General features: G+C 53.0%; 1 protein-coding gene across 1 annotated transcript in view; it reads right to left on the bottom strand.

Moving 5' to 3' along the window:
* Positions 1-13,048, bottom strand: part of CLDN15 (claudin 15) — a 190,582-nt gene extending 177,534 nt beyond the window's left edge. The window contains exon 1 of the mRNA XM_069643268.1: positions 12,628-13,048. Coding sequence (XP_069499369.1) covers positions 12,628-12,844 — 217 coding nt within the window. The 5' untranslated portion in view covers positions 12,845-13,048. The remainder of the gene's footprint in view (positions 1-12,627) is intronic.
* Positions 13,049-15,133: the final 2,085 nt, after the last annotated feature.

Here is a 15,133-nt window from a genome sequence, read left to right as displayed (position 1 = left end):
CTCTCACCCTTCCAAGCACTCCCCTGACAGCCTGTTCTCTCTCGCCCTTCCAGACACTCCCCTGACAGCCTGTCCCCTCTTACCCTTCCAGGCACCCCCCTGACACCCTGCCCCTCTCACCCTTCCAGACACTCCCCTGACAGCCTGTCCCCTCTCACCCTTCCAAGCACTCCCCTGATAGCCTGCTCTCTCTCGCCCTTGGAAGCACTCCCCAGACATCCTGCCCCTCTCACCCTTCCAAGCACTCCCCTGACAGCCTGTCCCCTCTTACCCTTCCAGGCACCCCCCTGACATCCTGCCCCTCTCACCCTTCCAGGCACTCCCCTGACATCCTGCCCCTCTCACCCTTCCAGACACTCTCCTGGCAGCCTGTCCCCTCACACCCTTCCAAGGACTCCCCTGAGATCATGTCCCCTCGCACCCTTCCAGGCGCTCCCCTGACAGGCTGTCCCTTCACACCTTTCCAAGCACTCCCCTGACAGCCTGTCCCCTCTGAACCTTCCAAGCACTGCCCTAACATCCGTTCCCCTCTCACCCTTCCAGACACTCCCCTGACAGCCTGTCCCCTCTTACCCTTCCAGGCACTCTCCTGACATCCTGCCCCTCTCACCCTTCCAGACACTCCCCTGACAGCCTGTTCTCTCTCGCCCTTCAAAGCACTCCCCTGAGATCCTGCCCCTCTCACCCTTCCAGACACTCCACTGACAGCCTGTCCCCTCTCGCTCTTCTAGGCACTCCCGTGACATCCTGTTCCCTCTCACCCTTCCAAGCACTCCCCTGACAGCCTGTTCTCTCTCGCCCTTCCAGACACTCCCCTGACAGCCTGTCCCCTCTTACCCTTCCAGGCACCCCCCTGACACCCTGCCCCTCTCACCCTTCCAAGCACTCCCCTGATAGCCTGTTCTCTCTCGCCCTTGGAAGCACTCCCCAGACATCCCGCAAAGCACTCCTTTGAGATGCAAGTGCTAACATTTCCATTACTTACTGACTTTTTGCCACAATCATTTTATTAGACGGTTTTATTTCTTTCATCAATCAAAGTCTAGAGTGTGTGTTTGTGGTCTGTTTTAAAATAAACTACCTGTGAGTCACTTTGATTGTCTTTTACATAGCTCTCAACTCACACGCTTTTGGCGGGTGTCACCCGCCTTCTAAACAGCTGACTCACCCGCCAAGCCTCCTGCATGCCCATTCATTTCAATGGGCCTCTCAATGGTTGAGAGCTATGCTTTTAAGCCGGCACTGATTATTTGGTAGCTGCAGCTGGGTGGGGCCTTTCTGGTGGAAACACCCCATTACGGTCTTGTGTGCCAACTGCCAGGCTATTAAGCAAGTCTATGCAAAAAGGACCAGCATACTCGTCCGTGGCACTTAAGGGTTAAATAGGTGTGCCTCAAACGACATGCGTTACACAAGTAGTCTCCAGGACTTACATCGGTAATCATCCACGGCTCAGAAAGTTGGGGAGACCTTCCAGGAACAACCCTGAATTTCTGGTTGGGGGGATGGGCTAAAGCACCCGGCTATCACACTGGATACAGTTGCGTGGGCCATGACTGTTGCAACAGCTTCTACGCGGGCCAGAAGCTGAACCCTGCAGAAAGCTTGCGCCAGTTTCCCGCCCGGCTTAAAAAACAGAGATCACGTTTTGCTGGAACAAAAGCACCTTCCCATCCCCTCCGCCCCACCCCCAGCCCCCCTGTGTCTGAAATCTTTCTGTTTTCTGAAAGGGGAGAAGGGCATATTTTGTTATTGGGACTAGCGCTTGGAAGCAAAGGCTTGTCCGGAGTGTTGTGTGCCCTGTTTCCTCATGGAGCATAAGCGTTCGCAATACACTTTTTGCCCAAGATCACAAGGCTACCCTGCAATAATGCATTCCCTTCCAGGGCTGACTGATTCCATTCCTTCCCTTGTATTGTTTTGTAAAGGTCACAAGGCTGCATTGTATGTAATCCCTCAAACCCCAGTACGAACCACTGTGCTGTTTGCGTTTTTCCACACTGCTGGAAAAGAAGAGCTTAGAATACACTTTTCCCTCCAAGATCACAAGGCTGCACTGCAATAAAACATCTGTCTGCCTTGGTCGATTGCTTCTATTTCTCCCGTTGGTTACAGCACCCGAGCTATGAATGTACTCTTTGTCCTGGGTCATTTGGCAGCACACAAACAAATCTCGCCAACCCCAGTACCAGCTCCTTTTCTGATTGCTTTTTTGTTTCCTTTGGCTGGAACACGAGAGCTCAGAATAAACTGCCTGCAAACGATCACATGGCTGCTCTGCATTGAGTCCTTTCCCCTTCACGTGCTGGTCCATTTCCTTTCCTCAGTACGAGAGACAACGACCTCACAATATGTTGCTGGACTACGGTCACACTAGGGAGTACTCCAATGCACCCTTCCACCCCCTCCTCCCTTCTGATTGCCTTTTATTGCCTTTCCACTGAACCCACGAGCTCACATTATCCTCTTGTCAAAGATCACAGGGATAAACTGATATGATGCCTGCTGTCCCAAAGTACTGTTTATTTGTTCCTTTCGTACTGGAAGAACACGAAATCTCAGTGTCTATGGTCTTTGACCAGGGCCACACAGATCCAAATGCTCATTGCGTTATTTAATTCCCCCGAGCCCCGGAACCCTGAATTCATGATTTGCCAAAGATCACAAGGTGCTACTTACTACAGTTCAGGACACCTCACTCTTCACGAAACCATCTTCCTGTTGCAACTGACATACTGGGCCTCATTACGACCCTGGCGGTAAGGGGTTAACAGCGCCGTAAAAGGCTGTTAACCCATTAGCGCCTGGGCCTCATTACAACCTTGGTGCTAAGTGCACCAACTTTACCACCATGGTGTAAACTACGTTTACACCATGGTGGATGGCGGATTTACCGCCCCATTCCAAGGTGAGTGGGGCGGTAAATCCCCATTTCCCATTTTCCCTTCCCCATTCCCATTTTTGCCCCATAGGGCATAATGGGAGTGGGGAAGGCGCTAATTACGCCGCCGTAAATTACGGCGGCGTAATTAGCACCATGGCAGGTTAGCGCCATGGATTTTAACGCCTGCTAAAAGCAGGTGTTAAAATAAGAATCAGGCGTTAAGGGTTAACGGTGGGGTTAACCCTTAACGCCTGAGTTGTAGGACCTGACCTTAACGGCTGGTCTAGACCAGCCGTTAAAGTAGGGACCCGCAAAGGGACCTTCGCGGTAAGTATGGTACCGCAATTTGCGGTACCGTACTTAGCGCCTTCGCCATTCCCATTATGCCCTATGGGGCAAAAATGGGAATGGGGAAGGGCCATGGGGAAATGGGGAAATACCGCCCTGCCAACCTTGGAATGGGGCAGTATTTCCCCATTTCACCATGGCGGACACGTTACGATACCGGCACCAACCATGGTGCTAAAAGCACCATGGTTTAGCGCCGGTATCGTAATGAGGGCCAATATCAGTTCCACGCCCACGCTGAATGATGCCTTATGCAGGAATGTTGTTGTGCTCCATAGAAGCAAATTCGTTGTAGTGTTATTGCTTTCTTATGAAACAATGTGTGTACTGGTGATTATAAACAAGATACCATTAACGAAATCATTGCCATCATTCATTCAAAACTGGATGGCCACAAACAGCCTCTGCTTAAGTGACGAAAAAACAGAGCTTCTCATCATAGGCTGGCGGGCCCGACTCAAGTCTCTACACACGGAATTCTCTGCCATCTCCATTGATGGCGCGTCTATCCCGGTCCTGAAACAGGTTAAAACCATGGGTGTGTATCTAGACGCCAACCTATCTATGTCTAAACACATCAACGTTCTATCTTCTTCTGTGGCCTACACTTCCAAGCGGATTTCCCTCAGCCGTCAAATCCTCACACCACAGAATTTACACTAGCCCGAACCCTCAGACTTTCAAAACTGGACTACTGTAACGTCCTGCTATTAGGAACCACAACTGCAAACCTGGGCTAATTACAACTGCTGCAAAATAAAGACCTTCGGGGCGGCCTTCGACCTCAAAAGGAATGAACACATTTCTAACATCAGAAGAGAAGCACGCCGGCTCCCCATCCAAGCGAGAATCATATTCAAGGCCCCGTCCACTGCACCTAAACGCATCACTAATGTGGCTCCCGCCTACCTAAATCACTGTGTACCGCAAAAAACATCGATTAGAACCCAAAGATCCGGATCCAGCACACACCTGACTCTTCCCAGATTCAAGAGTAAACGAGCAGGTGGTGCCAGCTTCCCTGTAGCGGCCCCCAAGCTTTGGAATTCTCTACCAAACCACATCAGGAATGAACCCTGTCACCAGTGCTTTCAGGGGCTGATCAAGACCTGGCTATTCGACAAATACAACTAGGCCGCTACCAACACCAGCACACCCGCCCCTTCTTGGTGCATGAACTTGCGATTGTACCTACTCCGAGCCCACCTCCCACCTTCCCTTAGCCCACTGCTCTGTGCAAGGATTTGCTGTTGTGCCTTCCCCTCATCTCCCCCCCACCCAATATTCTGGGGATAAATGTATAATTGTACCTACTTGTAATTGTAACTTCTGCTATGATATGGTAGGTTATTTACAAACAGAGGTTTCTAAGCACGGACCCGTGGATCGAATCTGTGTTGATCCAAGGCGAGCACGTTGCTCCTAAGCTATCCTCCCGAGACTGTATGCTGTAACATATTCTGTAACTAACTAACTTCTTAAGTATTCTACGCCGTGATACCTCTGGGTCTGGGTGTATAACAAATGCTATAAATAAATAAACACATAAACACATAAATAAATAAATAAAGGGAAAGGTTTGGTTCTCTCGCTGTAGTGATTTTGTTCCTTTTCCATGTGTAAAAATAAACACACTAGAGACTGAAGATGTGTGAAGCTGTTTTGATTCCCCCCCTTGATTTGTTTGCTCTCTAAAATGAAGTTATCAGACAAAGAACAACAGGCCCCCCCAGTTCATTGGGGTCTCTGGAGGCCTGGAGCATCCGTCCTCTACAATGTTTCATTAAATCCCACGTCACACCACCCACAGTTAAAATGCTCACAGCCAATGTGTTCTGCTAGGAAATAGAGCCACGATGCACCCATTATAATATGCGATTACATGCTGCAGGTGAAAGCTCTCACACTGACGAGAAACATTATCACAGAGCTGGCACTGCTGAGTCTAACATGGCCGCCATGAGGGTGCTACTAGGTTAAGATGGCGCACGTGAACATACTGCTTCAGTAATGAAGACATTCTGCATGTGAAGCACTGTAGGGCATCTCAGGGCAGTGGCTGGCGTGGGCTGGGCGGCTGTGGCTGGCGTGGGCTGGGCGGCTGGCTGTTGTATTCTCCAGCCACACTGTAGGTGCATCTCAGGGCAGTGGCTGGCGTGGGCTGGGCGGCTGGCTGTTGTATTCTCCAGCCACACTGTAGGTGCATCTCAGGGCAGTGGCTGGCGTGGGCTGGGCGGCTGGCTGTTGTATTCTCCAGCCACACTGTAGGTGCATCTCAGGGCAGTGGCTGGCGTGGGCTGGGCGGCTGTGGCTGGCGTGGGCTGGGCGGCTGGCTGTTGTATTCTCCAGCCACACTGTAGGTGCATCTCAGGGCAGTGGCTGGCGTGGGCTGGGCGGCTGTGGCTGGCGTGGGCTGGGCGGCTGGCTGTTGTATTCTCCAGCCACACTGTAGGTGCATCTCAGGGCAGTGGCTGGCGTGGGCTGGGCGGCTGGCTGTTGTATTCTCCAGCCACACTGTAGGTGCATCTCAGGGCAGTGGCTGGCGTGGGCTGGGCGGCTGGCTGTTGTATTCTCCAGCCACACTGTAGGTGGGCGGCTGGCTGTTGTATTCTCCAGCCACACTGTAGGTGCATCTCAGGGCAGTGGCCGGCGTGGTATTCTCAAGCCACACTGTAGGACAGCACACAGGTGGAAAACACATCAATGCAGTATGGAAACAAACAACGCTCTCAAAAGTAACACCTGACAGCTGTCACCAAAACTTACACAGCTGCAACACCGTCTCGAGTGTTGACCAGGAAGCAGTCTTTGCTCGTCACATGACATCTGGGGGATAGCGGCACAATGCTGACAGATTACAGATGGAACTCTCTCTGGCCAGAAGTAAAACCAGGGCTGGCACTCTACATCCACCTGACATGGAGCCATGGATCACCACGGCGCCATGATGCCGCGGGGTCCCTATGACGGGAACCCACGCCACTGGCATGGATGGTGGTGGGGAGTTCTTTTATGTAAAATGTTCATCGTGTAATGCAGTTATCACTGGGCAAAGGTTACTCGGCGGCTCGGTTACTTAATCCCTCAAGGCGGAACTAGCCGCTGCCTCCTTGACTGCTTGGCCAACAGTGGATTAGTGCTGCCACACATCAAAACGAGAAACCTGCACGGCTCCACGCTTCTGCCACAATGTAAGGAAGCTGTTGTGGCGGCTAGTGATGCAGCTATGGGGAATATATCACAGTGGAAGCTAGTGATGACGCCGTGGGGAATATATCACAGTGGCAGCTAGTGATGACGCTGTGGGTGAATATATCACAGTGGAAGCTAGTGATGACGCCGTGGGTGAATATATCACAGTGGCAGCTAGTGATGACGCTGTGGGGAATATATCACACTGGAAGCTAGTGATGCCACGGTTGGGGAATATATCACAGTGGAAGCTAGTGATGACGCCGTGGGTGAATATATCACAGTGGAAGCTAGTGATGACGCCGTGGGTGAATATATCACAGTGGAAGCTAGTGATGACGCCGTGAGTGAATATATCACAGTGGAAGCTAGTGATGCCGCTGTGGGTGAATATATCACAGTGGAAGCTAGTGATGACGCCGTGGGGAATATATCACAGTGGCAGCTAGTGATGACGCTGTGGGTGAATATATCACAGTGGAAGCTAGTGATGACGCCGTGGGTGAATATATCACAGTGGCAGCTAGTGATGACGCTGTGGGGAATATATCACACTGGAAGCTAGTGATGCCACGGTTGGGGAATATATCACAGTGGAAGCTAGTGATGACGCCGTGGGTGAATATATCACAGTGGAAGCTAGTGATGACGCCGTGGGTGAATATATCACAGTGGAAGCTAGTGATGACGCCGTGAGTGAATATATCACAGTGGAAGCTAGTGATGCCGCTGTGGGTGAATATATCACAGTGGAAGCTAGTGATGACGCCGTGGGGAATATATCACAGTGGCAGCTAGTGATGACGCTGTGGGTGAATATATCACAGTGGAAGCTAGTGATGACACCGTGGGTGAATATATCACAGTGGCAGCTAGTGATGACGCTGTGGGGAATATATCACACTGGAAGCTAGTGATGCCACGGTTGGGGAATATATCACAGTGGAAGCTAGTGATGACGCCGTGGGTGAATATATCACAGTGGAAGCTAGTGATGACGCCGTGGGTGAATATATCACAGTGGAAGCTAGTGATGACGCCGTGAGTGAATATATCACAGTGGCAGCTAGTGATGACGCTGTGGGTGAATATATCACAGTGGAAGCTAGTGATGACGCTGTGGGTGAATATATCACAGTGGAAGCTAGTGATGACGCTGTGGGTGAATATATCACACTGGAAGCTAGTGATGATGCCGTGGGTGAATATATCACAGTGGAAGCTAGTGATGACGCCGTGGGTGAATATATCACAGTGGAAGCTAGTGATGACGCTATGGGTGAATATATCACAGTGGAAGCTAGTGATGACGCTGTGAGTGAATATATCACAGTGGAAGCTAGTGATGCAGCTGTGGGTGAATATATCACAGTGGAAGCTAGTGATGCAGCTGTGGGTGAATATATCACAGTGGAAGATAGTGATGCAGCTGTGGGTGAATATATCACAGTGGAAGCTAGTGATGCAGCTGTGGGTGAATATATCACAGTGGAAGATAGTGATGATGCTGTTGGTGAATATATCACACTGGAAGCTAGTGATGACACTGTGGGTGAATATATCACAGTGATGACGCTGTTGGTGAATATATCACACTGGAAGCTAGTGATGCAGCTTTGGGTGAATATATCATAGTGGAAGCTAGTGATGACGCTGTTGGTGAATATATCACACTGGAAGCTAGTGATGACGCTGTGGGTGAATATATCACAGTGGAAGCTAGTGATGATGCTGTGGGTGAATATATCACAGTGGAAGCTAGTGATGAGGCTGTGGGTGAATATATCACATTGGAAGCTAGTGATGCAACTGTGGGTGAATATATCACAGTGGAAGCTAGTGATGACGCTGTTGGTGAATATATCACAGTGGAAGCTAGTGATGACGCTGTGGGTGAATATATCACAGTGGCAGCTAGTGATGACTCTGTTGGTGAATATATCACACTGGAAGCTAGTGATGACGCTGTGGGTGAATATATCACAGTGGAAGCTAGTGATGCAGCTGTGGGTGAATATATCACAGTGGAAGCTAGTGATGACGCTGTGGGTGAATATATCACAGTGGAAGCTAGTGATGACGCTGTTGTTGAATATATCACACTGGAAGCTAGTGATGACGCTGTGGGTGAATATATCACATTGGCAGCTAGTGATGACTCTGTTGGTGAATATATCACACTGGAAGCTAGTGATGACTCTGTTGGTGAATATATCACACTGGAAGCTAGTGATGACGCTGTGGGTGAATATATCACAGTGGAAGCTATTGATGACACTGTGGGTGAATATATCACAGTGGAAGCTAGTGATGACGCTGTTGGTGAATATATCACACTGGAAGCTAGTGATGACGCTGTGGGTGAATATATCACAGTGGAAGCTAGTGATGCAGCTGTAGGTGAATATATCACAGTGGAAGCTAGTGATGACGCTGTTGGTGAATATATCACACTGGAAGCTAGTGATGACGCTGTGGGTGAATATATCACAGTGGAAGCTAGTGATGCAGCTGTGGGTGAATATATCACAGTGGCAGCTAGTGATGACGCTGTTGGTGAATATATCACACTGGAAGCTAGTGATGACACTGTGGGTGAATATATCACACTGGAAGCTAGTGATGACGCTGTTGGTGAATATATCACAGTGGAAGCTAGTGATGACTCTGTTGGTGAATATATCACAGTGGAAGCTAGTGATGCCGCTGTGGGTGAATATATCACAGTGGAAGCTAGTGATGACGCTGTGGGTGAATATATCACAGTGGAAGCTAGTGATGACGCTGTGGGTGAATATATCACACTGGAAGCTAGTGATGATGCCGTGGGTGAATATATCACAGTGGAAGCTAGTGATGACGCCGTGGGTGAATATATCACAGTGGAAGCTAGTGATGACGCTGTGGGGGAATATGGCACAGTGGCGGCTAGTGATGACACTGTTGGTGAATATATCACAGTGGCAGCTAGTGATGACGCTGTTGGTGAATATATCACACTGGAAGCTAGTGATGACGCTTCTGGGTGAATATATCACACTGGAAGCTAGTGATGACGCTGTTGGTGAATATATCACAGTGGAAGCTAGTGATGCAGGTTGGGTGAATATATCACAGTGGAAGCTAGTGATGACACTGTGGGTGACTACATCACAGTGGAAGCTAGTGATGACGTTGTGGGTGAATATATCAAACTGGAAGCTAGTGATGACGCTGTGGGTGAATATATCACAGTCTGTCTCAGGTACACATCCTGTCTGACCCGGAGCTCTCCATTAAGGAGCAGACGACAGAGCTGAAACACAAGGTAAATGAATGGGGCAGGCAGGGGAAGTCCACTCCAGTGCTGTCAGGAATCCTGGCACAGGCATGCTTGAGAATGGGTCCTGCTCTTACTGGTTTACAGCCCCGGCTTAGGCTCAGCCCTACGCGTGAGAACACTTTAGACAGACTACTTGAATCCTATGTAGTGCCTGGAGATTCTGGGAGGCAGCAGCGCTATTCCCAGCCAGGCTGTGATATGTATTCAGTGCTGCAGGGGACACAAGCAGGGGTGTTGCTGGGTCTGGACTGTGGGGCCTCCGGCCTAGCTAGCCTATAGATCCCCAGGCCCATCCCTAGCAACGCCTCTGCACACAAGGTAGAAAGGCTGTGGTCCTGATGATGGCTGCAGGGCGCTGTCCGTAGAATGGAGCAACGTTGAAGGGGTGAGTACCTTTCTGGCAGGCGGGCTTTGGCGGTAACGCCCCCCCCCCCCAGCTCCAGACTTTGGGGGCCCGGGATGGGTCACGGCCCTCCAGCTCCAGACTTTGACGTCCGGGACGCAGATGGTGGCAGAAGGAACAGGAGTCCAGGCAAGAGCAGGCAGGGTGGGGTATTAGGGCAGATGCCAATGGGTCGTGGGGACATTGGGGCAAGGGCGGATAAGGGGCCCAGGGGGAAGGGCAAACAGAGTGGCGGCTCCGGAAGTGGGGCCAGACGGAGGAATGGAACGTTGGTCTATACGGGCCATTATCGGCCCATGGTCCAAGGCTTCTGATTGGATGGCGCCACTCGCCCGGGCGCCAATGTAGACGGTTTGAGAGTTCTGTGAGACAGGGTGGCAAGGCTTCTGATTGGACGGCGACACTCGCCCGGGCGCCAATGTAGACGGTTTGAGAGTTCTGTGGCACAGGGTGGCAAGACTTCTGTTTGGACGGCGCCACTCGCCCGGGTGCCAATGTAGACGGTTTGGGAGTTCTGCGACACCTTAGCTTGGCAGGGCTTTCTAGAAGCCACGGCTTGGTCTCCAGCAGTACTGGCATAGTGGCATTTTATAAGCGTGTGGAAAGTGTCTAGTAATGTGTAACGATGTGGTATCGGGTGTTTAATCAATGTATTGACAAGGATGGATATTTGATCTTTATTGATTACAGGGTGAGATGTATCACAGATTCCATGCACATAGTATGAAAGGTGAACTTTAAACCCCGTCACACAACATATACATCACGAAAATAAACAAGAATGCCGTTAGCCACATAAAGGTGAGAATTATAAATGCACGGGGTCAATAGAAAGCGCGCCACTTGCTTAAGGCAACCCCCCATATTGCCAAGCACCTGTGTGGCAATGCTTTGCTTCACCACGCGCGCTTTCCTCGATGTGCGTGTGCGTGCGTCTCATTGAGCACGCCCCTCTATATCTTGCACGCACGGGATCCCGCACACACATTTAGATAGCTGGAAAGAGATGGGTTTCCTAGGAGTCAAGGTTAATCGCTGCGCAAAGTAAAGCCAATACCGGCTGGGAAAGCCCCCAGGAAGGGCCACACACCCAGCCCATATCTGTTACTTCCCCTCTACAGCAAAGTGCCATCAGCCTACACCAGAACCCACCTTGGCCCACACTACTGCAGACCACCACAAGCCACGCTGCAACTACTCCACCGGAGTACGCTGCCTACTATTTACAGTGACCACTGTGAGTCTTAAATGTTAAAGGTATTTGTACGAATTGGTCCCCAGGCGCTCTGGCGGATCTGTAAACGATAAGGTGGGATGGGTTAGTAAGGTGAAGAGGGAGTAGGATAGTGAGAGGAGTGGTGTTCTGTTGGCAGCTTCAACTCGGTATACACCAGATACTGAGCTTTGGTGCAGGTATTGGATAGGTGTCAGTCCGCGTGTGCTGTTGCTCCGGCTTATGTGTTGTTGCAGTGTTGTGAAGTGTGTGCGGCTTGTGGTGCGAGAGATGGTTGTGTGAGTTTTTTGAGTGAGATAAGTATGCAGACAGTTTGAGCTTATATTGGTTAGTGGGTTACCTGACCTTACAGTTTTGTCTAAATGTAGCACTTCCTGACCTTCACAATCCTATCTAGATGTGGTTGGTGCAGGCACAGCCATACACATTCGCGCGCGCGCGCGCACGCACACACACGCACGTGCAGACACACACGTACACACACACAAGCACGCAGACACACACGTACACACACACAAGCACGCACACACACATACACACGCGCAGGCACCCACACGCACGTACACACACACACAATCTCTGTAGAAGTATTTGAAATCAGCAATATATGGAATCCGTCTTGACCATGCCGCTCAGGTACCCTACACCAATACTGCGCAGCCCCACGCTATTGTGCCCGGCGCTGCGCACCTGAAGCGGTTACGGCGCAGGGGCACGGCGAGGCGGGGAGAGGAGGAAACACACGCGCGTTTTCATATAAGGTGCCTAAGGTCCTGGAGTTCTCCCAGACACTGACCCTTCTTTCTCCCACACACGAGCATTGTTCCACTTTTGCATAGTACACGAATTGCCTAACGCAGAAAACACACGATGCCAACCTCTCAGGAAAGTCGGATGCACCCTACACATTTCCCCATTCTGTACTACCCGGCACATCCAGACAATGCAACACGTGTTGTGTGGCTGGGACTGGCCCCTTCCCTTCCTCGCACCACAGATTTACAGCACGGTACACTGCTTTACAAGAGTGTCACCTGGCATGGACTCCTGCCCCCACATTCACTCCCGGAAGGGTTCTGGTGCGTTCTGGCCCATTTCCAGCATACGGTATGCCTGGCTATATATGTACATATATTGCATATGTTCAAAAGTAAATACGCGCATACACGCGTAGAATGCCCGGCTGGCCACGGCTCTCCTAACAGCATCTCTCTGTGCCCAGGAGTACCACGCGAGGTCCTTACCTGAGAGAGCCAGCATGGACGGGAAGTCTCTGCAGTTGTAAACGCCCGTGGAGTCGGTGGCACAGTTCTGCCACAGGTTCTCAAAGAGGGTGGACGTGGTGATCACATTCCCATCCACGGTGGACACGCGCCAGTTGGCATTAAAGAGGGTGATGCCCAGCAGCGCAGATCCAATCACCCCAAAGAAGAAGCCGGGTGTCTCCAGGAAAATAGACATGGTGCCCTCGCAGGGGGTCCAGGGGCCAGAGGCGCTGGCAAGGAGTTGGGTGAAAAGTCAACAACAGGGCAGCGCCTGGATCACTGGGGGCAGAGGAAAGGGGGCACCAGCATGGCACAGGGCTGGGGCCAAGGAGGCACAGAAAGATGGGTACTGCCAGGCCAGGGGGCTAGGACACTGGCAGCACAGTCAAGAGGGTACTGGCAGGGCTTGCAGCACAGGTAAAGGAGGCGCTGGCGCTGGCAGCTATTCGGGCAGTGGGCTTGGCACTGGCCGGGGGCTGGCATGAGAGGTCTCGGAGCAGTGCCCTCTCCTAGTCCAGGCGCCCGTGGCTTTGCCTGAAGCTTTCCAGCGAAAGTACTTGAACGGCAGGTGGAGGTGTGGAACGTGACGTCAGCAGCGAGTCGGCAGATAAATGCTCAGAGGGCCAGCCTCCCGGAGCAGCCCAGCCCGAATAACGGAACTCCAGCTGGGAGGAGCACAGCCGGTGCACGCTCTCTCTCCCCCACACGGCATGGGTGTCCTGGGAGGAGCACAGCTGTGAACGGCCAGGGGAGCAGGTGCACGCTCCCCCTCTCACACACACCCCCCCTCTCTCTCTCACACACCGGCATGGGTGTCCCGGGAGGAGCACAGCTGTGAACGGCCAGGGGAGCTGGTGCACAATCTCCCTCTCACACACACCGACATGGGTGTCCCGGGAGGAGCACAGCCACAGCTGTGAACGGCCAGGGGAGCTGGTGCACGCTCTCCCTCTCACACACCAGCATGGGTGTCCAGGGAGTAGCACAGCCGGTGCACGCTCTCTCTCCCCCACACGGCATGGGTGTCCCGGGAGGATCACAGCTGTGAACGGCCAGGGGAGCAGGTGCACGCTCTCGCTCTCACACACACCCAGCCTCTCTCTCTCACACACCGGCATGGGTGTCCCGGGAGGAGCACAGCTGTGAACGGCCAGGGGAGCTGGTGCACAATCTCCCTCTCACACACACCGACATGGGTGTCCCGGGAGGAGCACAGCTGTGAACGGCCAGGGGAGCAGGTGCACGCTCTCCCTCTCACACACACCGACATGGGTGTCCTGGGAGGAGCACAGCTGTGAACGGCCAGGGGAGCTGGTGCACAATCTCCCTCTCACACACACCGACATGGGTGTCCCGGGAGGAGCACAGCCACAGCTGTGAACGGCCAGGGGAGCTGGTGCACGCTCTCCCTCTCACACACACCCCCCCTCTCTCTCACACACCAGCATGGGTGTCCAGGGAGTAGCACAGCCGGTGCACGGCCTGGGGAGCTGGTGCACAATCTCCCTCTCACACACCTGCATGGGTGTCCCGGGAGGAGCACAGCCACAGCTGTGAACGGCCATGGGAGCTGGTGCACGCTCTCCCTCTCACACACACCCCCCCTCTCTCTCTCACACACCAGCATGGGTGTCCAGGGAGGAGCACAGCTGTGAACGGCCAGGGGAGCTGGTGCACGCCCTCCCTCTCACACACACCGACATGGGTGTCCTGGGAGGAGCACAGCTGTGAACGGCCAGGGGAGCAGGTGCACGCTCTCCCTCTCACACACACCGACATAGGTGTCCTGGGAGGAGCACAGCTGTGAACGGCCAGGGGAGCAGGTGCACGATCTCCCTCTCACACACACCGGCATGGGTGTCCTGGGAGGAGCACAGCACGCTCTCCCCCCCTCTCTCTCTCACACACCGGCATGGGTGTCCCGGGAGGAGCACAGCACGCTCTCCCCCCCTCTCTCTCTCACACACCGGCATGGGTGTCCTATGAGGAGCACAGCACGCTCTCCCCCCCTCTCTCTCTCACACACCGGCATGGGTGTCTCGGGAGGAGCACAGCTGTGAACGGCCAGGGGAGCTGGTGCACGCTCTCCCTCTCACACACACCCCCCCCTCTCTCTCTCACACACCGGCATGGGTGACCCGCGAGGTGCACAGCTGTGAACGGCCAGGGGAGCTGGTGCACGCTCTCCCTCTCACACACACACCCCCCTCTCTCTCTCACACACCGGCATGGGTGTCCCGGGAGGAGCACAGCTGTGAACGGCCAGGGGAGCTGGTGCACGCTCTCCCTCTCACACACACCGACATGTGGGTGTCCCGGGAGGGGCACAGCTGTGAACGGCCAGGGGAGCTGGTGCACAATCTCCCTCTCACACACCGGCATGGGTGTCCCGGGAGGAGCACAGCCACAGCTTTGAACGGCCAGGGGAGCTGGTGCACGCTCTCCCTCTCACACACACCCCCCCTCTCTCTCTCACACACCAGCA

Source organism: Ambystoma mexicanum, chromosome 1p (assembly GCF_040938575.1).
Source record: "Ambystoma mexicanum isolate Mex_15411 chromosome 1p, UKY_AmexF1_1, whole genome shotgun sequence".
Taxonomy (NCBI): Eukaryota; Metazoa; Chordata; class Amphibia; order Caudata; family Ambystomatidae; genus Ambystoma; species Ambystoma mexicanum.
Note: the sequence above shows the minus strand (reverse complement) of the source record. Positions and strands in the feature narration are given on the sequence as shown.